The following is a 25,581-nucleotide window of genomic DNA, read 5'->3' on the forward strand; positions in this document are numbered from 1 at the left end:
TAATCTATGACCTGATTATTGACTGTAGGCTGGATTTAATTGCCATCATTCCAATGGGACTTGATTCCGATTGTGTTTTTATCTAATCTAGAGTTAAAAAAAAAAGTGAAACAATGAATATGCTGACACTGCAACAACCTTTTGTCCCGATGTTGAATTTATAGTCATACATGTAAATTCTGTTTTGCTCAATACCCGAAATATACTCGTACATTAACATACATATACAACACTGTGTTGAAATTATCTTATTACAAATACAACAACTTGTTCAGAGACAACAATGTAAAGCAATATCAAGTGAGTGAAAAAAGGAGCTGTGTTCGATCCCTGACCATGTTGATGTACAAAGTGTTCCTCTGTTATCTGAAAGACCATAAATACAGTCTACAGGGCTTTGGTTGGAGTTGGCTGAAAAAACAATAATGGAAGTAAATTATTGTTGCACATAGAAAAAGTGACAAAAGCTTTAAAGGAGACATATTATGGTGTTTTCCCAATAAGTAAACATAGTATTTGAGCTCCAGAAAACAAGTTTTTGAAGCTGTGGGCTGGAAATGGCTTTCAGGAAAAGAAATCTTGCCCACCGCTATTCCCCTCTGTTTCAGTCCCTTCAGAAGGCGCTGTTTCAGGTGTCTTTAGCTTTAATACAAATGAGCTGCTGCCCATTGACCAATGAGCTGTCACACTGAACCACAGCATGGAGGAAAAGGGATTGTTGCCATTTGTGGACTCCTGGAGCTCTATATCTATATCATATAATCATATAAAAAAGAACTCTGACACTGAGCTCCTTCCCATCTTATCATGGACATGGGGCTATAGCAGGAAACTATTAACAAAATGACATGAATGAGTAATATGTTATATGAAAGATAATTACAATATAATACCATGATTACAAAAGTCTGGGGTCGCCTAGCCAATTTAATGTTTTCCATGAAAACTCACACTTTTATTCAATAGTTTTCATGCTCTGCTAACACAATTGCACAAAGGTTTTCTAATCATCAATTAGGCTTTTAACACAATTAGCTAAACAATATACCAGAACACAGGAGTGGTGTTGCTTGAAATGGGCCTGTGTACAGCTATGTAGATATTACATTAAGGAGCTGTCGTTTCCAGCTAGAATAGTAATTTACCACATTAACAATATCTAGACTGTATTTCTTATTAATTTAATTTTATCTTCATTGAAAAAAACTGTGTTTTTCTTAAAAAAATATGGAGATTTCTAAGTAACACCAAACTTTTGAATGGTAGTGTTTATTCTCTATAAATAAAGTTGTTGATATAAATAGTGTTACAAAAATAATGGGTAATGCTTTAATGAATAGCATTCATACAAATCAAATTCAGATGATGCATCCGTCAACGGTTTAGACAAAGGCCTCCTATTCTCTTCGTCATCTTTTGTGGGCCTGGAAATAGAGAGTTAATTAGAACAAACATAGTGATTTAATAATCAGTATTACTATATGACAACACTAATACTAATTACAATTATCAAAGGATTTGAATTGACCATGGAATTTCAACACTTATTGAACATAAAACAAAAGTAAGTGCTTTGGGAGAGTATACAGATAGATTTAACCAAAAGGTACACTATTGCCGCTTTTCCACCGCACATGTAGCTCGACTCGACACGACACGACTCGACACGACTCGACACGGTAGCAGCGCGGGTCCTTTTCCACCGCAAATAGTACCTCCGGGACGTGGGCGGGGTCGGCTGCGCGAAAGGGCCGTGACGTATTTTTGTACGCGACGCAAACAACACCTATGTAACCCACACATGGACAGAACCCACATAACAACAATGGAGAACATCGATGCGATGGTATTCGTGTTCGTATTATTAGCTGGCATGTTGAAGAAGTGGAATATGTTGGCTGCGGCGCTGCTATGGCTGTTACCAGCATGGTTGCCATGTCGCTCTCGTGACTTCGTCACACTCTCTGGCCAATCAGTGGCCGGCCATCTGCCGACGTCACCTTTTAGCATCGGCTCAGCTCGCTTGGAACCTAGAGCGAGGCGGTACTAGAAAAAGCAGCCACTTCAGGTACCAGATACCATGTTTTCGCGGTGGAAACGCAAAAAATGCGAGCTGAGTCGAGTCGTGTCGAGCTGGTACCATGCAGTGGAAAAGCGGCATTAGTAAGGCAGCCATCTTTGTTGTTATTAAACAGGCCTCTATTTTAATTTGATAACTTTTGCAGAAACCGCAGCCTGAACTGTATGAATGATCGTGTGCAACGGCTCACTGCACTCTGTTAATCAACATCAGATCAGAATTTGAATGGTGACATCAATCAACATGCATGGAAACCATTTGGATTTATTACTTGAAAAACGTTACCTAAAGGTAACCCCCCCTCTGCTACTTTATATTAAAAGAGAGCACTGCTGCATGTTGAGAAAACTCTAAACACTAAGAACATGCAGAAAAGTTGCCGGGGCTAATCTTTTTGTGAATTCGGCCAATGGTCAGCTATAGAGAGAAGAAATACTTTAAAATCATTTCAGTAAAATATACCACCTACATGAATGACGGGTACATATTTTTTACCTGATGCCGCAAAACACACTCATTTGCCTTCATGTCAAGGATTCACAGCATAGAATCCTGTCCGATTCTTTTTGGGTTTGTCATCCTAATGAAGAAATTTGGAGACGATACATAAAGCCAATTCAAATATATATATAGGTTATGTATAACGTTGGTGGTCACTGGGCTCTGTAATATATACAAAGTGCAAAGAGAATCTCTAGACTTTATTGCAGAGGTGCAGTTTAGTGAACACAGGTGTAAATCATAAGGTTAATGATGGCCACTGGCATGTCATTTTCTTAATCAATCCAGAGTTGAATTCCAACAAGTTAGCCTTTGATCGGGTTAAATCGATAGAAAAAAGTAAAGATATTTCAATGATTTCAGTCATCTCTTGTGAACAGTGTATCTTCAAAAAAAGAACTACAGACAAATTAATTGCTCAAATAACTTTTTGTTTTAGAAGATGGAATGGTGTATTGTAGCCTCAGTTCACTGATGGAGTTGGTTAAGACTTTTATGTAAGACTAACTCTGTCTAATTGAATCTAGGAATAGCAACGCAAATCGTACTTACGACAATCATCTGTGCCTGCATTGGATTTGAGGGTGCTGCTGTCGGTAATGATGGATAGAGTACAGGCACAGTTTCCTGAGGAGGCATCTTGTTCTGCTCATAGTATGGGTCAGGGTTCTTCTCCATGGGGTCCTCTGATGGGCGCTTACGGCAATAGTGAACACACTGAAAATAGTTCAAAGTAATTTCAACAAAGGCTTATAAGCATTGCTTCCTGGAGGGTTCAATTTGATCTACTTGCTTTCTCGCCTAATGCTGGATTACCAGACATAACCAGGACATATAAACAGACTACAATACAAAAATGAGAAAATAAATATTCTTTCTGGATTACTAACCAAAAGGATGAAAATGGTGATGAGAAGCAACAGGATGGCTGCAGCTAACACCAGCAGGGCAATGCCCCATCCGGGCACCCAGTCTCGATCATCACGGTTCCCTCCACTACTGGAAGGGTCAGATGTTCCTCCACCGTTCCTCCTTCCTCCATTGGTTGGGTCAGAGGTCACGGTGGGGTTAGGGTTATTTGTAGGGTCAGTGGTATTGGTCTGGTGAGGTACCTTGGTAGGGTCAGTGCTATGGGTATGATCAGGGCTCTTAGTAGGGTCATTGGTATTGGTATGATCAGGGCTCTTAGTAGGGTCATTGGTATTGGTATGATCAGGGCTCTTAGTAGGGTCATTGGTATTGGTATGATCAGGGGTCTTAGTAGGGTCATTGGTATTGGTATGATCAGGGGTCTTAGTAGGGTCATTGGTATTGTTATGATCAGGGCTCTTAGTAGGGTCATTGGTATTGGTATGATCAGGGGTCTTAGTAGGGTCATTGGTATTGGTATGATCAGGGCTCTTAGTAGGGTCATTGGTATTGGTATGATCAGGGCTCTTAGTAGGGTCATTGGTATTGGTATGATCAGCGCTTTTAGTAGGGTCATTGGTATTGGTATGGACAAGGGTGTTGGAAAGGACAGTGGTCTTTTTAGACTCAGAGGTTGTAGTTGGTGCAGGAGTTGAAGGAGTTGTAGTTTGCTCAGGAGTTGAAGGAGTCGTAGCTAAATCAGGAGTTGTAGTAGGCTCAGGAGTTGAAGTTGACTCAGGAGTTGAAGGAGTTGTAGATAGCTCAGGAGTTGAAGGAGTTGTAGCTAAATCAGGAGTTGTAGTAGGCTCAGGAGTTGAAGTTGACTCAGGAGTTGAAGGAGTTGTAGATAGCTCAGGAGTTGAAGGAGTTGTAGCTAAATCAGGAGTTGTAGTAGGCTCAGGAGTTGAAGTTGGCTCAGGAGTTGAAGGAGTTGTAGTTAGCTCAGGAGTTGTAGGAGGCTCAGAAGTTGTAGTCATTCTCTTGCATGCATCTTTTTCCAATTTGACCGGCATCGAGGCTTGGGAACAAATAGAAAGAAGCGAGAATGTAATTAAACTGAACACTGAACACGTATACAACTAGTGATTTAAAAAATAAATGGATTTTGACAAAAAATTGTGTCCAAATAAAAGTCATACAGCTTGCGTATGTCTTGTTCACACTGAGTTTCGTTTGGAGTAGGGCTGTTGCAATATTTTCCATAAATAAATAATGGACGATAACTGGGTTGATTGAAGTTGTGTTGAAGATGATAGACGCGTTAGCTATCAGTCCATGGCTGTGAAGTATAAAAATAACAAGCAAATTAAAAACAAACATGAACTGATTATGAAAGTCAATAGGACACTTATGAATTCTTGGAATTGCATATGTTTTGTCTATAAATATTAAATACCAACATAAAACTAAACCAAAACATAAATCCAGCATACCCAGGGTAGCCAGACCAAAGGATAATAATTGAGGGTCACAATACCTGTATTTTATGCACTCAACACCTCCGTAGGATTCCTTGTAAATGCCGTCAAGCTGTAAGATGAACGAATAGTTGCTTTGATTAAATGAAGCTACCATGTCATTTGGAACAAAAATGCGACGGTTGAAACATATATGCTAGTCCAAACCATTATGGTTTCAATATACCCCCTTTTAAATGTCACACTGTTGTCTGAGTTTGACAAGCTGTTGTGAAGAACAATAGATTATATTTTTTATAGCTATTAGAGTATTTTTTTTTCATACGAATAGGATGAGATTGTTTATTTGTTTTTGACATTTTATTTGTCCTGGGCCCATTTCCCGAAAGCATCGTTAGCCTAAGTGGATCGTGAAGTGCGTCGTATGAGCATCGTACACTTTTCACACCGTTTCCCGAAAGCATAGTTGGTAACGAACGTCGTGAAAACACTCCTAGCTAACGAGGACTCCAGGGGTACTCGTAGGATGCTAAGAGCATCGTTAGCCTACTATAGCCTCAGTGGCGTCACCAGCGGACATTCCGTGTATTGGATGCGTTTTATTAAAACACATCCAATACCACGGAATGCCCAGCTTGAGCAAAAAAAACAAAAACAGTGGTTACCGCCGATATATTACTCATAGACTACTGTTAGATTTAAACAGCAAAGATAAAGACATGTTAGAAGTCAACAACAACATCATTTATTGCAGCAATTAAAAATTCCAAAAATACATGTGCAGCTGAAATGTACCGATCAAACACGTCACAAGGCATATGATAAAATCAAATGATTCCATTGCTCTTGTGGGGGAGGTCGCTTTCGAGCTGCACTTGCTGTCTCCCTCTGATTGTAATTCAACCATCGTGGTCAAAATGTCCTCATATTGATCAATGTTGCGATTGTTTGCATTAAGCATGGTAGGCGCTTTGGTGAGGCTGTGATGAAGTTCACTCTTTATTGGGTCCTGTCTAGACAGTAACAAACATCCCTGACCAAAGTTAATCGCGTTTGTAGTCTACACTCAGGCGTGAACTCATTATTGCATGCGGGTGTCTTCATTCATAAAAAAATCAAAACATTCGGGAGTATGCAATAATACAAATTTTTCTAAAGAGGTCAGAGACTCCGTGCGCAGCCCGGCCTTCCCCAGTGAACCAAGAAAGCCTGCACCATGACGAACGGGGGATTTGACCCCCTCGGTTTTACACAGGAAACTTGAGATAAGAAGGTGAAATTGCCGGGCATGCCAAGCTGCGACCGAACCGGCTCGGCAGTGTAAAAATACCTGTAGCCGACTTCACCCTGCCCAACAATATGGGCAGGTTCTAGACCAAGCTCTCCTAATCGGGTCAGCAATAGCCGTGTGTCAATGCCTAGCCTCTGCGTTCGAATAATAATGAATGAATGGAACGCTGCATTTTTAATGTATAAAAATATTCTAGACTAGAGAGCCAAGCAATGAAACCTTATGCGGAATCAGATAAAGTCGGCTCTCATTGCTGCGCAAAGTATGTTTCAGAAATCAGCACATTAAGATAATTGTAGTAGCTATTTTGTAGCTATTTTGGATTTTTGTAATATGGAATTATTTCAGGGGGGGGAATGCCGTGAAAAAATGTATCCACAGTGTGTTCAGGATTAGGACTGATATGGCATATGTCGGCCTAGGCCTAATCAATTGTGTTTTAATATCATAAGCATTCATATTATTGTAGTCTATTCTTTTTGTAGGCTACACTGCTGTTGGCCTTGATGGGGAGATATTTTCCCTTTTTAACCCCTTTTTCCTGCGACATTCCTGCGTCTCCCCCTGCGTCATAGCCCGTTTCAGCACCGTGTCAGTGGACAGTTACAATAATACGAACGTCAAGAGTGCAGTTAACGCGCGTTCATGTTAAGAGGAGTTTCGGGAAACGCTCCAAAGAAATTCACGATGGTTCGCAAGATCCATCGTGAGAATGAACGTACGAGCGCAGATCCATCGTTATCGGGAAACGAGACCCTGATATCTCAGAACTGTGTTGTTGTTGTTGTTGTTAGAGGATTTACCAGCTTTGCCACTTCTGCATCCAACATCTTGGTGGATTCTGATTCAGGATTCAGCAGGGAGACATTGAAGGGCTCATTGGTGATCTCGATTGCCAAAGCAAAATTCGTAGAGACTACCGAATCTGCCGATGAACCTGAGGGGTTTGAATGTGAGATATTATCATATCATCGAATGAAGTTACATTTCCACATGAGTTATGTTTCTGTTGTGATGCATTCCATTTTACAAGAACCGATAGACCTTTTCCCAGAGGTGTCATTGTAGGACGAGCAAAGGTATCGTTCATAGCACTATTTTATGGATATGCTCCTTTTTTGAACCAGGACACTGTTAGTAGACTTACGCCGTTTCTAATTACCAAGTACATAAAGTTAGGACTTGCGGACTTGGAAGGTCGAACTTGGAAAGTTCGAAAGTACAAGCCTCAGAGGACAGGAGGACGTCTCCACCTTAGCTTGTCTGTTAACTGTGCTACGGCCTCATTAGACATATACTACTGAACAATATGAACAAATATATAGATATATAAAACAAAACACCAGCCTCTTTCATTTTAAAATAGTATGTCAATATTTTGAATGAATAGGCCTACATTTTGTTCCATTTTTTAAATGTTCCTACATAGCCTATTATTATAGCTTACATATTAATATTTTAAAACATAGGCATCTTTATGTATACACTCTGATACTACTCTGCAAAATCCATTCTTGGATATTAAACAGTCCCAAGACCACACAAGTCACCTCCGAGGCATCCTCGTTGGAATGGCCAGTTTAAGAACACATCAAGAACACTTTCCGGGTCGTTCTACTGTACTTGACTTAATGCAAACTTTGAATTGGAACAGTACTTGGGCTACGACTGATTACGTTTGGCTTCACTAGTTTGGTGTACTGCCTCATGCCCTGGTACATCTACGGAACAGAGCCATACTGTGTTATGAGGAGCTCCTGTGTTTGTCGTAAGATAACAAAACTATGGTTTCATGAGAGAATACAGCCTACCTCTGCAAAAAAAGGGTCTACTGTTTGGGGTTATAGTCGGAAGACTATAAATAAATAGAAGAACTTTGCCAACCCAACATAATATCATTGTTTTCCCTTTGCTAGGATGTAATATAATTGGACTACCATAAATTGTTCTGGAGTAACCTCATTGTAAAATATTTTATAATGACTTGGTTATATTTGTATTTGATTTTAAGATGAATAAAGACGTTTCATATCACAACGGTTAAGCCAGTTAAGTCAGTTTATATTTAAACAAGTTCTCACCTGGAGTTGTAGAAATGGTAAGGCACAGAAGGACCCCCCACACCCATCTCGATAGTTGAGCCATCTTGTAGAAAGCCAGTGAAATATTGCCAGTTAAAAATAAATCCAGTCAGACCAGGGAATGGAACCGTGCTTGATATGTGACAATATTTGATCAAATGTTGTTGAGTGTTTCCATTCAATGATTTTATCCTCGAATTTTGTCCATGGGCTTGGCCAAGAGGGTGGGCCTTGCAACTGGTGACACCTATTTTATATTGATTTTTAGTCACAGATATTAATGAAGTATGTTTGCGTCATCTATGACCTGATTATTGACTGTGGGCTGGATTTGTTAACATCATTACCATGGGACTGGATTCCCATTGTGTTTTTATCTAATCTAGAGTTAAAAAAAACAACTTAAAACAATGAACATGCTGACACTGCAAGAACCTTTTGCCCCGTTGTTGAAATTACAATTATAGGCAAAGCCTTCTTTGATGTATTAACATACAAATATCATGTTGACCTAATATAATTACAAATACAGTGAGTTGTTCAGAGACAACAATGTGAGCAATATCAAGTCATTTCAATGTGAGGAAAGGAGCCCGGTTCCATCCCTCACCATGTTAATGTACAAAGTAGTGTTCCTCTGTTATCTGAAAGACCATAGAAACAGTCTACAGAGCTTGGGCAGGAGTTGGCAGAAAAAACAACAATGGAAGACAAATATTGTAACAAAAGTGACAAAAGTTTCAACAAATCGTTGAACAGTTGGTTGTGGTGTTACAAAACATGACTACAAGTTAAACTTCAACTGATTCTCTTCACCAGGGCTGTGCACCGGACTAAAGAAACGTAACACGGCATTGTGACCCACCCAACTAACAAACATGGCCACCAGGTATAATTATCTGCAGACAATAATGAACCTACATGGGGGAAATATAATTGTCATCTGTAATTCCATGGTTTTCAAAGGTACGATTGTTTGCTCAACAAGAAGTACAGTTATATTATACTAATTCATGAATATGCTCCCTTCTACTATTCCTTCTCTTTATCCTGTACAGGGGTTAGAGTGGTGATCTTGGATAAACTCCACACTTGACCTTTGGGTTGCTTGTCAATGCATCCAAAAAGCCCCATATGAGCCAAAAAGTCCATTCCAAAGGTTAATTTTGCGTAATTTTATAAATGACAAAAGAAAATCCCTTTTTAAGTATCTGATGCATGATTACAATCAATAAAAAAAACTATTCATAAGACTGCAACAATTCTCAACATGGGGGTCGTAGCCCGATAGGATGTGATGCGATTAGCATGTTACCTCGGTGTCTAGGAAAATTTGATTCAAACTCAACACCTAGGGTCTGTTTGCAATGAAACAGGGCATTAAAGAATACCACATTTTATCAACACTGGGTATGTAGCCTTTGAAAGCGTCCCTCAAGGACAAGCACAATTATCCATTTGGTTGCTCTAACCCTTCCAATCCGGCTTCCGCTCCAGACACAGCACAGAAACAGCTCTTTTAAAGGTCACAAATGACATTCTCCTATCTACTGACTCTGGCTCCCTCTCCATCCTCATCCTCCTTGACCACAGCGCCGCCTTGAATACAATCAACCACTCCATCCTCATCTCCTGCCTTCAGTCCTCACTTGGCATCACTGGCACCGCTCTCACCTGGTTAATTTCCTATCTCTCGCTTCTGTCTGGATTCGACATCACATCGCGACATCAGTCAGGATTAGGTGCTTTGCCAAAGACACCTCGATACACTGCTTGGTGAAGCCGGGGATCGAACCAACAACCTTCAGATTATCAGCCAACCCGCTCTACCACCTGAGCTACTGCCGCCACACAATATACAATATATATTAACAATGTAAATGGCAGAGTTAGACCAACTCCAGACCTCCCTCCAGACACAGACAGACTGTCCTAGCGCACAGAACCAGTGAGTCATCGTCACTCTGGTCAAGGCTAGTGCTTTCACCTCAAAAAGTCGCCAAAAGTCACCAATAGCAGCTGAAAAAGAAGCTAGATTTGTCGCTTGTCGCTGTTTTGAAAAAAAGTCGCCAAAGGGGTCTGAAAAGTAGCTAAATATAGCGACAAAATCGCTAAGTTGGCAACACTGCGGTTTGGTCCAGTAGTCGTAAGCGTCTTTGTATTTAATGCGCATGCGCAGGCTTGTACGTAACCTCTGCAGACGCCAATTCATTTCAGTCAACAACTGCAAATCCCCCACCTCCCCAGTCACTCATGGTCAGTGTTGTGCCTGAACGCGTTCATTGAACGATAGTTCATGAACTCGTTCATATTTTCGGCGAACGTGAACTGAACGTACTGTATTACTGCCTGATGAACGTTACTGTGAACTCGTTCATTCTGGTGTCTGTGAACGGCACGCGCACTCGGTTTAACTTCGTTCAATGGGGGGTTATTTGTTTATCAACACGGCGGATGCGCGCGCAGAATGAGAACATTTGTTTGACCGGTTGCCATGGTTATCTCCTTGTGGTTAATTTGCAGTTGCGGTGTTGTCAGCTTACTGTTACATTAAACTGTAATCAGAAAATGTGGTTGTATGCTATCGACCCTATAGTGTCAGTGGTGTAAAGGCTGGGACGAATTAAAAAATATAAATACACTTTATGTTGAAAGTATAGACCGTCCCGAATCCCATAGAGTGGTTGAATCAAACTACGATGCTTGATTCAACCACTCTATTTCATCCTAGACAAACCACAAAGTGGGCTCAATGTTCAAAATACAGGAAAAAAATAATAGCTCGCAGCAACATATTCAAAAAAAGAACTATGGACTAGTTCATTGTTTGGAACTGTGAACTTAGTTCAAATTTTTGAATTATGAACGTTTAACTGAACTACTTCATTTTAAAATTTGTTCGGTGCTGAAGTGCAGAAGACGCGCCTCCCGGCTACCCACAATGTTAAAAACTTCTTGGGGACGTGAATTCAAAGTTTGACCAATCATAGAAGCCTGGCCTACTCGGAACGGGGGCCTTAATGTGGCGTGATACAAATCAGACCGTTTTTGAAAGACACTGAAATTGGTTTTGCAGAAATTAACAGTGATAGTAATAAGGGGTATCTCTAACATACAGGCATGTAACCCTATCATACTAGTACCCCCAAATGCAATGATTAACCCTAAAAAAGCATGATATGGAATCTTTCACTTTACAGCGTTGGTGTTTCATTTGGAAGGTCCTAAATTGACCGCCGGGTGCGCATGACTAGAGTGTCCCGCCATAACTAGCTACACCCATTTATCGGACACCTTGACGAAGCTTATAATGGACATGGGGCTTTAGCAGAAAACACTTAACAAAATAACGAATGAATTGCTGATGAATTGTAATATGATACAATGATTACAACTTATATGTTCCCTATAAATAAAGTTCTTGATGTAAATAGTGTAAGAAACAGTAATGTAAGTACTGTAATAAATATTATTCATAAAAATATAATTCAGATGATGCATTAATTGACGGTACAAAGGCCTTCTATTCTCTTGTTTTTCATAGGTTTCATTAGTCATCTTTTGTGTGCCTGAAAGTACAAATAGAGCGTTAATTAGTACAAACAGTGATTTAATACCAACTATTATTACATAACACTAATACTTTATTAATTATCAAGGGTTATGAATGTAGGAGCATGGAATTTCAACAAATGCTTTGGGAGAGTGTAGACATAGATTCACACAAAAGGTACACTATGTAAGGCAGCCATCTTTGTTATTAAAAATTCCTCTATTTTAATTTGATAACTTTTGAATAAACTGTAGACTGAACTGTATTAATAATAACGTGCAACGACTCATTCATTACTGTTAATCAACATCAGATCAACCATTGAATGGTGACATCAATCAATATGCTTGTTGACCATTTTAATTTGTTGCTTGAAAAATGTTACCTAAAGGGGAACCATCCCCTTCTGCTACTTTATATTAAACAGAGCACTGCTGCATGCTGGGAAAACTCAAAAAGCTAAGGACATGCAGTAAAGTTGGACCGGTGCAAATCTTTTTGTGAAGTCGGACTGACGGTGAGCAATGGAGAGAACAAAACTTTAAAATCAATTCAGTAAATTAATAGGACAACATACACGAACGGAACGAAGTGTTAAATTTTTTTACCTGATGCCGCAAAACATACTAATTTGCCTTCATGTCAAGGATTCAAAGCATAGAAGCCTGTCCGATTCTTTTTGGGTGTGTCACCCTGTTGAAAGACAATCGGAGATGATCACATAAAGCCAGTTCAAAGATATCTATAGGTTATGTATAACATTGGTGTTCACTGGGCTCTGTAATGTATAAACTGCACAGAGAAACTCTAGACTTTATTGAAGAAGTGTAGTTTAGTGAACACAGGTGTAGATCATAAGGTTAATGATGGCCACTGGCATGCCATTTTCAACCAAGCGTTGAACAACTTACTCTTTTGAGTGGGTTAAATCAAGGAAAAAGTTAAGATATTTGAACGATTTCAGTCATCTCTTTGTGAAAAGTGAATCTTAAAACAAATGAACTACAGACAAATTAATTGCTAAAATAACTATTCGTTGCCGAAGTTGGAATTGTGTATTGTAGCCTAAGTTCACGAAAATGAATAGGCTTGTTTTCTCTTTTTCCCCCTGGGAGCTGGTTTAAAAAAAAGTGTGTTTTCGTGCACCGAAAACGCCGGATCCGTCTGGACAGTCGGTCCGAACGCACAACACTTCAGCTTTTTCACAACAAAAAATAATATGTGTGGATGGGGCCTAACTCTAGGTCTCTTAAGCGAGCAGCAACTACTCATTATAATGACAATCTAGGAATAGCAACACAAATCTTACTTACAACAACCATCTCTGTCTGCATTGGACTTGAGGGCGCTGTTGTCGGTGCTGATGGATAGTATACAGGCACCGTTTCCTGAGGATGCATCTTGTTTTCATCATAGTATGGGTCAGGGTTCTTCCCCATGGGGTCCTCTGATGGGCGCTTACGGCAAAAGCGAATACACTGAAAATAGGTCAAAGAAATTTAAACAAAGGCTTATGCATTGCTTCCTGGAGTGTTCAATGTGGCTTTCTCACCTAAGGTTTGATTACAAGCCATAACCAGGACGAAAATACGTATCAAAACTAAAAAATACATACTTCTATGCATTACTAACCAAAAGGATGAAAAGGATGATGAGAAGCAACAGGATGGCTGCAGCTAACACCAGGAGTGCAATGCCCCATCCGGGCACCCAATCTCTATCGTCACGGTTTCCTCCACCACTGGAAGGGCCAGATGTTCCTCCGCTACGGGTCGGATCAGAGGTCACTGTAGGGTCAGGGGCATTTGTAGGGTCGGGGGTTTTGGAAGGGTCAGGGGTCATGATAAGGCCAGTGGTCTTTGTAGGCTCAGGAATTGAAGTTGGCTCAGGGGTGGGAGGAGGCTGAGGAGTTGAAGGAGTTGAAGTTGGCTCAGGAGTTGAAGGAGTGGGAGGAGGGGTGGGAGGGGGAGGGGGGGCAGTATTTGAAGATGGCTTAGGAGTTGAAGTTGGCTTAGGAGAGGTAATTTTCTTAGGAGTTGTAGTTGGCTCAGGAGTTGTAGTAGTTTTCTTGCACACATCTTCATCCAATATGACTGGCATTGAATCTTGAGCAAAATAGAAAGAACAGAGAAGGTAATTGAACACTGAACACGGATACAACTGTAGTGATTTGAAAAATATATGGATGTTGACGAACAAATATGTGAAAATAAAGGTTGTACCGCTTGTGTATTCCTCGTTCACATTGAGGCTTGTCTGCGGTAGGGCTTCTGCTAAATATATTGTAAACAATGCACGGACAATACTCGGGTCGATGGAAGTTGTGTTGAAGATTATAGACGCGTTAGCTATCAGTCCATGGCTGTGAAGTACAAAAATAATAAATACAACTAATAGTAAATAAATACCAACATAAAACCAAAGCAAAACACAAATCTAGCATACCCAGACAATAACATAAATGTAAGAGTACAATACCTGTAGTTTATGCATTCAACACCTTCGTAGAAGAGTTTAGTTGGGCATGCTTCACATTTGTAAATGCCATCAAGCTGTAATGCGCACCAATAGTTGCTCTGATTAAATTATCTACCTTGTTGTTTGGAACAAAAATGTGACAAATTAAGGTATGTATGCTAATTCAAACCATTCTGTTCAAATAAATGTCACACTGTGGTCTGAGTTTCAAAAGCTGTGTAGAACAATAGCTAATGCATTTTTTCTGGAATTGACTCTAAATATCTACCTAGTATCTTTTACAAAATGGATTTGTTTATTTTTTGTCCTGATATCTAGGAACTGTGTTGTTGTTGTTGTTAGAGGCTTTACCAGCGTCTCCACTTCTACATCCAACATCTTGGAGTACTCTGATTCCCTATTCTGAAGGGAGGCATTGAAGCCCACATTGGTGATCTCGATTGCCAAAGCCACAGACGTAGTGATTAATGTGGCAGGGTCTACTGAATCTGCAGATGAACCTGAGGGGTTTGATTGTGAGATGTTATCATATCATAGAATGAAGTTACATTTCCACATGAGTTAGGTTTCTGTTGGGTTTTACAAAACAATGCATTCCATGGAAGCACTTTTGACAAGAACGAAAGACACTGTGTCATTGTGGGAACCCAGGTGTCGCTCCTATCACTATTTATTGTAAAATATTTTAAACAAATTCTCACCTGGAGTTGAAGAAATGGTAAGGCATAGCAGGACCACCCACACCCATCTCGATGGTTGACCCATCTTCTAAAAAGCCGGTCAAATATTGCCAGTTAAAAATAAATCCCGTCAGACTGCTTGATATGCGATCGAGTGTTTTCATTCAAAGATTTTATCCTCTAGTTTTGTCAATGGGCTTGGCCAAGAGGGTGGGCCTTGAAACTAGTGACAGTGATTCTATATCGTTTTTCTTAGGTATGTTTGCGTTATCTTTAATCAAATTATTGACTGTGGGCTGGATTTGGTTAACATTATTGCCATGGGACTTGATTCCCATTGTGTTTTATCTAATCTAGACTTTAAAAAAAAAGTCAAACAATGAATATGCTTACACTGCAGCCACCTTTTGTCCCGCTGTTGAATTTGCAGATATTGCAAAGCCTTTTCGACACATTACTATACATATATCATGTTGACCTAATCTCATTACAATTAAATTGTTCAAAGACAACCATGTGAAACAATTTCAAGCCATGTCAATATGAAAAATGGAGCCATGTTCCATCCCTGACCATGTTGATGTACAAATTTGTGCTGTTTCTATGTTCTCTAACAGACCATTAAAACATTCTACAGGGCTTTGGTTGGAAAAAAAGAAATTGAAGACAAATATTGTTGCACAACTTCAAAAAATCTTTGCACAGTTTGTTGTGTTGTTAATGACAAAACATGAGTACAAGTTATACTTCAGCTGATGCTCTTCACCAGGGCTATGCGCCGACATTGGGACTCAAGAAACGTACCAGGGCATTGTGACCCACCCAGCTGACCAACAGGACCACGAGATGATAAGGTCTATTCTTGACCTCTTGTGAGACCTTATCCTACTTCTACTACAGGGATAAACAGATTACTTTTAACCCGTTGCTAAGAATGTATTTTTATGTACTTTTATAAGTTGAATCAATCAGGTAGTAAAAGTTATGCAATAGCAATATCTAGCAATATATAAGTCATATAAGTCATCATATTTACGGGTGATTTTTTATTTTCGCCATGCTTCAAGGTTAACGTAGATCGGTAAGGAGTTCTAAATTCATAGAATAGTCAGGCATTAGAAGGACCATTTTCTCCAGCAATGTTTGAAAGGCTACTTCAAGACAAAGAGGTTGTGCTGAGACTAAGTGTGGTAACTGATAACAACTTCCAAGGCTGAATAACAACTTTGTATAAGGGAGGGTTCCAGTTGCAAAGCAGGAATCGCTTTTGATAAGGAACCAGCATCTGAGGCATCTGCATGGAGAGTGGGGAAGAGCAGCATGCGGAGACGGATCCAAGGAGGTACCAAAGGAGGAGTAACCAATGGTATATGGTGTTCGTGATCATGTGTGGAGACTCAACCTTACGTGTAGGACCGTCAGGCAGCTAACTCCCACGGACGGAGAGACTGTCGGGTCTGAATAAATTATCTTAAACTTAGTTCAGAGTGTGCAGTGTCTGATTCAAGCCTCAGGGGTGCCCAGACTTTTTTTGGCTTGGCTTACTTTCAAAATGAATATATATATATAAGCTAAATAAATTTGTTTGCGTTACAGATTTCCGAGAACTAAATTACCTGAAAGTCCAAAATCTGGAAGAATGTGATGTTCAAATGTAAACTCATAACACACTAATCCACGTTGTGAATGTCCAATAAGAATGCCCCACTTCTTTGTTAAAGGATACAAATGTAACAGTGTTGCGAACAGTCCTGCAAACAATAGGAAAGACATGCAGAAGGATACATAAGACAAAGCCAATCCAGAACTTGCTCTTGGCTGCTAATGAAATTGGCAAGAAAGCCTGGCATTTGATAGACCTTTTAACTTGGAATAGAAGCAAAACATTCTAAAACCTGAGGAGATTAATAAAGGATACTAATTTCAGATTAAGTCAGAGCCCTGACTTAAAAATCTGCAGACAATAATTAACCGACATTTATATTTAATGGGGGTATTCTAATTGTCCCCTGTAATTTCATAGATTTCAAGGGTACAATTGTTTGCTCAACGAGAAGTAGGGGAGAGCCGGGTCGATTGAAACACGAGGCGATTGAAACACAGCGATTCCCTCAAACCACCAAAGTCTTTGACATCAAATTTCATCACTACGTTCAGCATGCAAGACTGACCAACCCTGGGAAATTTTGTGTAATGACGTCATACCGTTCAAATGTTATCCCCGTGAACCAGTTTTGGAGTGCGGCAAGTAGAATCTTCTGTGCGGTCGTTTTTTTGTAATAAACAGTTGTCTTTTTTGTTTCATGGCATAATAATTTGACAACACAACAGATGAATTAGTACTTAAACCTGTCCTTAAGTGTGCAATGTCAGAGTTTTGAAGTTAAGAGGCAGAAAAGGTTTGAGTGCAAGTAGTCGCTGTCGGGATGATTGAAACACTTGTTTCAAACGTCCCGCACGTAACCAGTTTGCTTAAAATAAATAAAAGGATGTTCAACTATGTATCCCTAAACAAGGCTTAGGACTGGGAAATAAGTTAATCAAATGAAAATGTAGTCGTCCAACTGGTATAAAAGAAGAAAGGTGAGTTTTGATCTAAATGTGCATCTTTACCCACATTTTACAATTACCCACAGGACAAAAATATTTTTTTACCTATTTATATTACGAGAAATTATGTGAAATTTTAGCAATGATGAGAACACTAGTATGTTGTCCGGTATGTTGCATAAAAACAAGAGTAAGGTCAATAGTTTCTGTTTAAAATATGCTGTTTCAAACGTCCCGACTAGGCAGGGCGGTTGAAACAAATGTCAAATTACGTTCAAAGTTAAAAAAAACAGCGCGATCATCCAACATATGTATTAAATACCACATGTAACTAAGATAATACACATGTGAGTTGTAGCCTGGCACCGCCCACCTACCTACTTCCGCTCAATTTTCATTTCACTTCAGTACGTCTGGGTCTGCTTAATATGAATGCGTTCCATGGAAACCAGATTTCTGGCGGTCCAATCAGCGAACAGAGGGAGTGGCTGAGAACGATGACGTCTAGGTCGCCCGCCAGTTTCAGTTGTCAAAGGAATTCAATGGAGAAGGATACGAGAGAAGCTATTCGGTCTGTTGTGGGATCGCTGCCGAAAATCGATCAATTAAACCCGGAGCAAGAACAAGTTTTGCTGAGTATTGTTGGTGGCCATGATGTTGTGGCGCTTCTCCCCAGCGGGTTCGGGAAAGTTTGATTTTCCAGCTGGCTCCGTTAGTGGTGAAGGAGCCGGTCCCGTCGCATGGCATACGTCACGACCAAACGCTATGCGATTGGTTATGGCAGATCCAGAGTGGCACTGGGCAGATCCAATCATTTTAAAACTTCTACAGACACCCGCCTCCAAGTGAGTGAACGTTTGTCAATTGAGCAGTTCCAAACCTTCTGTACAAATGAATTGAAGTACGATGGTCTGGTAGGACCAGGCTATGTGAGTTGTTGTTCACACGATGAAATTATTTGTATGCGTAACATCATCTTTGAAAAAGACGTTAAACTGAAAAGTGTTTCAATCGACCCGGCTCTCCCCCACAGTTATTCAATACTAATATATAAATATGCTGTCTTCTGCTGTTCCTTCTCTTCATCCTGTACACAAATCTAAGTGGTGATCTTATATAACCACCACTCTTGATCTATGTTAAGATTGGTTGTTTGTCAATACATTCCAGACTCATTTGAGCCAAAAACTCCATTCCAAAGGTTCATTTTTCACAACATATTGTGTAGCAAGTAGGGATGGTGTGAGGAATCGATTACTCGAGTACTCCTCGTTACAAATGAACTCGGTTGGTGGACAGGCAAACTCGAGTTTGCATATACACACACAAACAAAGTTTTCTGAAGCAAATGTATCAATTTTCTGTGCGGCGTCACTAACGCATGCCGTGGGCACAAAGCAAATGAAATAGTATCAAATGTCTGTGTGGCGCGTGCCTTGCCGTGTGCAGGCACACCAGAATTAAAAAACTTAAGAGATGGCGGTTAAAGCAAAGCGCAGCTAAGAATTTATATACTTTAAAGAAATAGGAGATCATGAGGTGAAATGTAAAATACGCCAAGCGAAATCTAGCTATCAGAGTACTACAAGTACTATGCGGCAACATACGCTCCTGAAACACAACGGTGAGTTCGGGAAAGCAGACCCGCAGCAACCAAGTGTGTCGGCTATTTTCACCGCCGCAAGACGCAGCGGTAATCCCGGCCGTGTAGAGAAGATCACAACGCTGTGTACGTCCATAGTCCATTTGCTGCCGTTTTATTTGCAGCTTTAAATTATTTGCAATGGATAGGCTACTTGTTTCGTTTTTGCTTTTTTTAAACCGTTACAGGCCTTGGTTCGACGTGATTTAAATTGTGAGTCGCATATTTATTTTTGTAAGGAAAATGTGTTTTGAACGTTTGCAAAAATAAATAATGAATACTCTGATAACTCTGACTGTTTTGATGGAGAATAAGCATTACATGTTTGGTTGGTAATATTGCCGTTCATCATTAGGCCTATTCCTGCTGCAGATGCGTTGCATTCTAAAAATAGATTTGATTAAACGAGTACTCGATTGATCCTCGAGGAATTCCTTCGATCACTCGAGTTTGGAATTTACTACTCGTGCCCATCCCTAGTAGCAAGTTATTAAGGACAAAAGTATACCACTTTTAAGGTTTTTGATGCATTAATGTCATCATAAAATAAACTCAACTATATACTTATCAAAATGGGGGTCTTAGCCCGACAGGAAGTGATGCAATTAGCATGTTGGACACAAACTCAAGATAATTTGTTTTTATTTTTTTAGCATTTAGCTTCTCCCGGAAGTACACCGGGTATATAGCAAGCACTTAGCCTCTAGCGATAGAACCAGGAGTCGCAACACACAAACGCCTGATATTTAACGATTAATCATTTTAGTGCGAGTGTAACAGGAAATACCGTAACCGTTTAAGCTCTACATTGTGTTTCTTAGCTAAATATTGACGTTAGGCTCCGCAACGTCCGAAATGGTTAGCTTCTGTGATAGCAACTTCACCAGAAGTCAATAAGACTGAAAATATTTAAACAGCCTTAAAATTAAATTGCTGATTCTGAAAAATTTACAAATATCGAAATTCTATTTATATATATTTGAAGATACAAGAATGTTGATTTGTTAAATGTTGGAACAAAGTTTAACAGTTGATAATTGAACAAATTGCGAAGTCTAAAGTAGTTGAATTCTCAGAGAATAGGCAGACGGCTTCCCTGTCATCCCAATTACTTCCATCATAAAATTAAAGGTTTTGAAAGTTGGATATTTCAAAAACTATAAATTATTTGAATATAAATTAAGTAGTAGCGCACGATTCCAAGCAAATAAAAACGAAAAAAAATTGGAATGGATTATCTGGCAAGAAAGATTTTGGAAGAATAGAGTGCTAAAGTATTGGGAATAGAGAATAATAATTATTAAGAAGAACAATAGTTGAGCGGTGCTTGCAGCACTTATCTAATTCCGTTCGCCCTAGAAATATGATCAAAATGCATTGTAATACCGATTATATCTTCAACTGTAGCATGTACCAGTGAAATTAGAAGGAATGGCAATCATTTTGTTTCTCCAGTCAGAAACTTGAGAGTCAAGTGTTTTATTGCTGTCGTCTTCACACAGCTGGGAGAGCGCTGAACCGGTGCAATACAAGTAGGTCGGTCAATAAGCACACATGTCATAGAATTAACCATTGATTTAAAAAGTATGGTTCCACTCTTTACTGGAGCTCTCTGCTGTAGGTTTTAAAGCATGACATACAGAAGTCAGATACAGTATACCAACATGACAACAGGGAGCAATATACAATTCCCCATGGTTGAAATCTGCTCAGCACACTTAACTTCACAGAGTGGGTGTTCAAGTGGGAAGGTCCTAAATTAGTTCAGCGTATGTGCGTTTGATTGGATTAGAGGGCGCATGACTAGAGTGTTCCCCCAGACCTAGCGCCCATTTATGGGTCTCCTTGACAGACAGACCTCTGACGCTGGGCTCCTTCCCAGCTTATCATGGACATGGGGCTTTAGCAGGAAACTATTAACAAAATGACATGAATGAGTAATATGATATATGAAAGATAATTACAATATAATACAATGATTACAATATATGTTCTCGCTATAAATACAGTTATTGATGTAAATAGTGCAACAAACAGAATGGGTAAAATTTAATAAATAGCATTCAAACAAATACAATTCAGATGATGCATTAATTAATTAATAAATGCAATAATAAAACAGTATAAGGCCTCCTATTCTCTTGTTCCCATAGGATTCATTAGTCATCTTTTGTGTGCCTGGAATTACAAGTAGAGATTTAATTTGTACAGACATAGTGATATAATAATAATCATTATTATATAATAACACAAATACCTTACCAATTATCAAGGGTTTTGAATGTTGAATTTCAACACTCCTAGTGTTAAATTTGTTTGCCTGATGCCACAAAATACGCTAATTTGCCTTCATGTCAAGGATTCACAGCATAGAAGCCTGTCCGATTCTTTTTAGGTGTGTCCCCCTGTTGAATGACAATTTGGAGATGATCACATCAAGCCAGTTCAAATGTTGGTGGTCACTGGGCTCTGTAATGTTTACAGTGCACAAATAATCTCTAGAATTTATTACAGAGGTGTAGTATAGTCAACACAGGTGTAAATCATAAGGTTAATGATGGCCACTGGCATGCCATTTTCTTAAATAACCAAGAGTTGAAATACAACAAGATAGCCTTTGAGTGGGATATTTCAGGGATATCAGTAATTTTCAGTGAATCTTAAAACAAAAGAACAACAGAGAAACTGAGGGCTGATGAATTCCCCAGATTTAGCGACACTAACACTAGTGCTCTTAACAAAGCTGCAAACTAGTCATCATTATCACAATGTAGTTATACCAACACAAATCAAACTTACGACAACCATCGGTGTCTGCATTGGACTTGAGGGCGCTGCTGTCGGAGCTGATGGATAGTATACTGGCACAGTTTCCTGAGGATGCATCTTGTTATGCACATAGTATGGTTCATGGTTCTTCTCCATGGGGTCCTCTGATGGGCGCTTCCGGCAGTAGCGAATACACTGAAAATAGGTCAAGGTATGTTCAGCAAAGGCTTATGCATTGCTTATTGGACTGTTCAATTTGATCTACTTTCTTTCTCACCTAAAGCTGGATTTCCAGACATAACCAGGACTTAAGAACATACGAGAATACCAAAATGAAAAACGATATACTTTTGTGGATTACTTACCAAAAGGATGAAAAGGATGATGAGAAGCAACAGGATGGCTGCTGCTAACACCAGGAGGGCAATGCCCCATCCGGGCACCCAGTCTCGATCGTCACGGTTTCCTCCACCACTGGGAGAGCCAGATGTTCCCCCAGCATGGGTCGGGTCAGGGGTCACTGTAGGGTCAGGGGTATTGGTAGAGTCAGAGGTATTGGTAAGGTCAGGGGTCTTGGTAGGGTCAGGGGTCAGCCTAAGGTCAGTGGTATTGGTGAGGTCAGCGGTATTGGTAGGGTCAGGGGTCACTCTAGGGTCAGTGGTATTGGTAAGGTCAGGGGTCTTGGTAGGGTCAGGGGTCACTCTAGGCTCAGAGGTCACTGTAGGGTCAGTGGTATTGGTAAGGTCAGGGGTCTTGGTAGGGTCAGGGGTCTTGGTGGGGTCAGGGGTCACTCTAGGCTCAGGGGTCTTGGTGGGGTCAGGGGTCACTGTAGGGTCAGGGGTATTGGTAAGGGCAGGGGACTTGGTGGGGTTAAGGGTCTTGGTAGGGTCAGGGGTCACTCTAGGGTCAGGAGTATTGGTAAGGGCAGGGGACTTGGTGGGGTTAAGGGTCTTGGTAGGGTCTGGGGTCACTCTAGGGTCAGGGGTATTGGTAAGGGCAGGCTTTATAGTAGTCTCAGGGTTTGTAATAGGCAGATGGGTTGTAGGTGCAGGGGTTGTAGGAAGATTATGGGTTGAAGGAGGCTCAGGGGTTGTAGTAGGCACAGGGGTTATGGGAGTTGAAGGAGTTGAAGTTGGCTCAGGAGTTGCAGTAGTTGTAGTTGTCTCAGGAGTTGTAGTGGTCCTCTTGCACACATCTTCATCTAGTGTGACCGGCATCGAGTCTTGAGAAGAAATAGAAAGAAGTGAGAATTTAATTTAACACTGAACACAAAAACAACTGTATTCATTTGCAAAATATATGAGTGTTGACAAATGAATGTGTAGAAATAAAGGTCCTACTGCTTGTGTATTCCTTGTTCACACTGAGTTGCGTTTGGAGGACGGCTGTTGCAATACATCTCATAAATAATGCACGGACAATCATTTTGTTGATGAAATGTGTGTTGAAGATGATAGACGCGTTAGCTATCAGTCCAGGGCTGTGAAGTATTAAAAAAATTATTACAACTTAAAACAAACATTTGCTGATAATGAAAATAAAAATGACTTGTACATTTCTGGAAGACAATAATTATGCTTGAATATCTTTTGTCTATGAATATTAAGAAACCAACATAAAACAAAGGCAAAACTCAAATCCAGCATACCCATGGTAGCAGGATGAAAACATATTCATTTAATGTTCCAATACCTGTAGGTTATGCATTCAACACCTCTGTAGAAGCCTGCTGTTGGGCATGTTTCACATCGGTAAATGCCGTCAAGCTGTAAGATGCACCAATAGTTGTCTATATTGTCTATAATTGTCTATACATATCTGCTCAGTTACAAAATTGATTTGTTTATTTGTTGTCCTGATATCTCAGAACCAACGTTTTGTTGTTTCTGGAGGCCTTACCAGTGTCTCCACTTCTGCATCCAACCTCTTGGAGAATTCTGATTCACTATTCAGCAGGGAGGCATGGTAGGTGACATTGGTGATCTCGATTGCCAAAGCCACATTTGTAGTGTCTCCCGAAGCTGCAGTTGAACCTGAGGGGTTTGAATGTGAGGTATTATCATCTCATAAAATGAAGTCACATTTCGACATGAGTTTCTGTTGGATTTTTCAACACGATACATTCCATGGGAGAACCTTTTACAAGAACGATAGACCCTTTTCCCCAGAGGTGTCATCGTAGGACGAACCCAGGTGTCGGTCATAGCACTATTTATGGATCTGCTCCTTTTGTGAACCAGGACACAGGTAGTAGAGTTATCTGCACTAGTTTGGTCTACTGCCCCTGTACATCAACGGAACAGAGCCATACTGTAGCAGCTCCTGTGTTTGTCCTATGATGAACAAACTATGGCCTGATGAGAGAATACTGCCTTCCTGTGTTAAAAGGGTCTATTGTTTGAGGTTATAGTCTTAAGACACTTAACATGAACAGAAGAACACCTTTCCCAGCCCAAAGTAGAGTCAATGTTTTCCCATTGTTAGGATGGAATATAATTGGATCATCATCATATTTTCATCAAATTCTCACCTGGAGTTGAAGAAATGGTAAGGCATAGAAGGACCCCCAATGCCCATCTCGATAGTTGACTCATCTTGTAGAGAGCCATTCAAATATTGCCAGTTAAAAGGAAATCCAGACGGACCAGGGAATGAAATCGTGCTTGATGCGTGACAATATGTGATCAAATGTTGCACAGTGTTTCCTTTCAACGATTTTATCCTCTAGTTTTGTCCATGGGCTTGGCAAAGAGGGTGGGCCTTGAAACTAGTGACACCTTTTCTATATTTGTTTTTAGTCACAGTAATTAATAGTTACTGTGGAGAGTTATTTGCGTAATCTATAACTTGATATTGACTTTGCTCTTCAAAATCATTGTGGGCTGTATTTTGTTTACATCATTGCCATGGGACTGTATTCGCATCGTCTTATTATCTCAAGTTAAGAAAATAATGTGAAGCAATGTATATGCTTACACTGTAACAACCTTATGTCCAGTTGTTGATTTACAGATATTGCAAAGCCTTTCCGGTACATTAACATTCATATATCATTTTAACCTAATATAATTGCAGAAATTACCATACATATATCATGTTGCCCTCAAGAATGCAGCAAGTTGTTCAGAGACAACAATGTGAAACAATATCAAGCCATATCAATGTGAAAAAGGGAGACATGTTCCATCCCAGACCATGTTGATGTACAAAGAAGTGTTTCGCTGTTCTCTGAAAGACCATAAAAACAGTCTACAGGGTCTTTGGTTGGAGTTGGCTAAAAAAACAATGATGGAAGTCATATATTGTTGCACAAACAAAAGTGACAAAAGCTTCAACCAATCTTTGTACAGTTGGTTGTGACAAAACATGCGTTTTTTTGAAGTTATACTTCAACTGAAATCAAACTATGTGCCGACATTTGGACTTAAGAAACTTAAGTCCAAGTTTCCAACATGGCCAACTAACCAACATGGCCACGAGGTGATTAAGGTCTATTCTTGACTTCTTGTTAGACCTTACCCTACTTTTACTACAGGGACGAACAGATGACTGTTTACCTGTTGCTAGGAGTCTAGGACATACCCCACCGCTAAGGCTTTAAATGCATCCTTTTATTGATTGCTGAACTC

At 40.0% G+C, this 25,581-nt stretch overlaps 1 protein-coding gene across 2 annotated transcripts; it reads right to left on the reverse strand.

Annotated features, from left to right (window-relative positions):
- Nucleotides 1–135: 135 nt before the first annotated feature.
- LOC130376071 (soluble scavenger receptor cysteine-rich domain-containing protein SSC5D-like) lies at nt 136–15,140 on the reverse strand. Of its 2 annotated transcripts, XM_056583285.1 has the most exons (16): nt 15,013–15,140; nt 14,663–14,811; nt 14,312–14,385; nt 14,056–14,195; nt 13,466–13,938; nt 13,147–13,311; nt 12,442–12,526; nt 10,473–11,849; nt 8,281–9,972; nt 7,003–7,136; nt 4,968–5,020; nt 4,630–4,769; nt 3,472–4,508; nt 3,134–3,298; nt 2,576–2,660; nt 136–1,424 (listed from the first exon to the last, which is right to left on the reverse strand). In XM_056583285.1, exons 1-7 carry the CDS (start codon nt 15,074–15,076, stop codon nt 12,476–12,478), a joined length of 1,116 nt encoding a protein of 371 aa, XP_056439260.1. In that variant the 5' UTR covers nt 15,077–15,140; the 3' UTR covers nt 136–1,424; nt 2,576–2,660; nt 3,134–3,298; nt 3,472–4,508; nt 4,630–4,769; nt 4,968–5,020; nt 7,003–7,136; nt 8,281–9,972; nt 10,473–11,849; nt 12,442–12,475. The 2 variants fall into 2 exon arrangements, with proteins under 2 accessions (XP_056439260.1, XP_056439259.1); XM_056583284.1 differs by lacking the exons at nt 14,056–14,195; nt 14,312–14,385; nt 14,663–14,811; nt 15,013–15,140 and having other exon boundaries at nt 13,466–13,793.
- Between the last annotated feature and the right edge of the window lie 10,441 nt (nt 15,141–25,581).

The sequence above is a fragment of the Gadus chalcogrammus genome, chromosome 22 (assembly GCF_026213295.1).
Source record: "Gadus chalcogrammus isolate NIFS_2021 chromosome 22, NIFS_Gcha_1.0, whole genome shotgun sequence".
In the NCBI taxonomy this organism is placed as follows: domain Eukaryota; kingdom Metazoa; phylum Chordata; class Actinopteri; order Gadiformes; family Gadidae; genus Gadus; species Gadus chalcogrammus.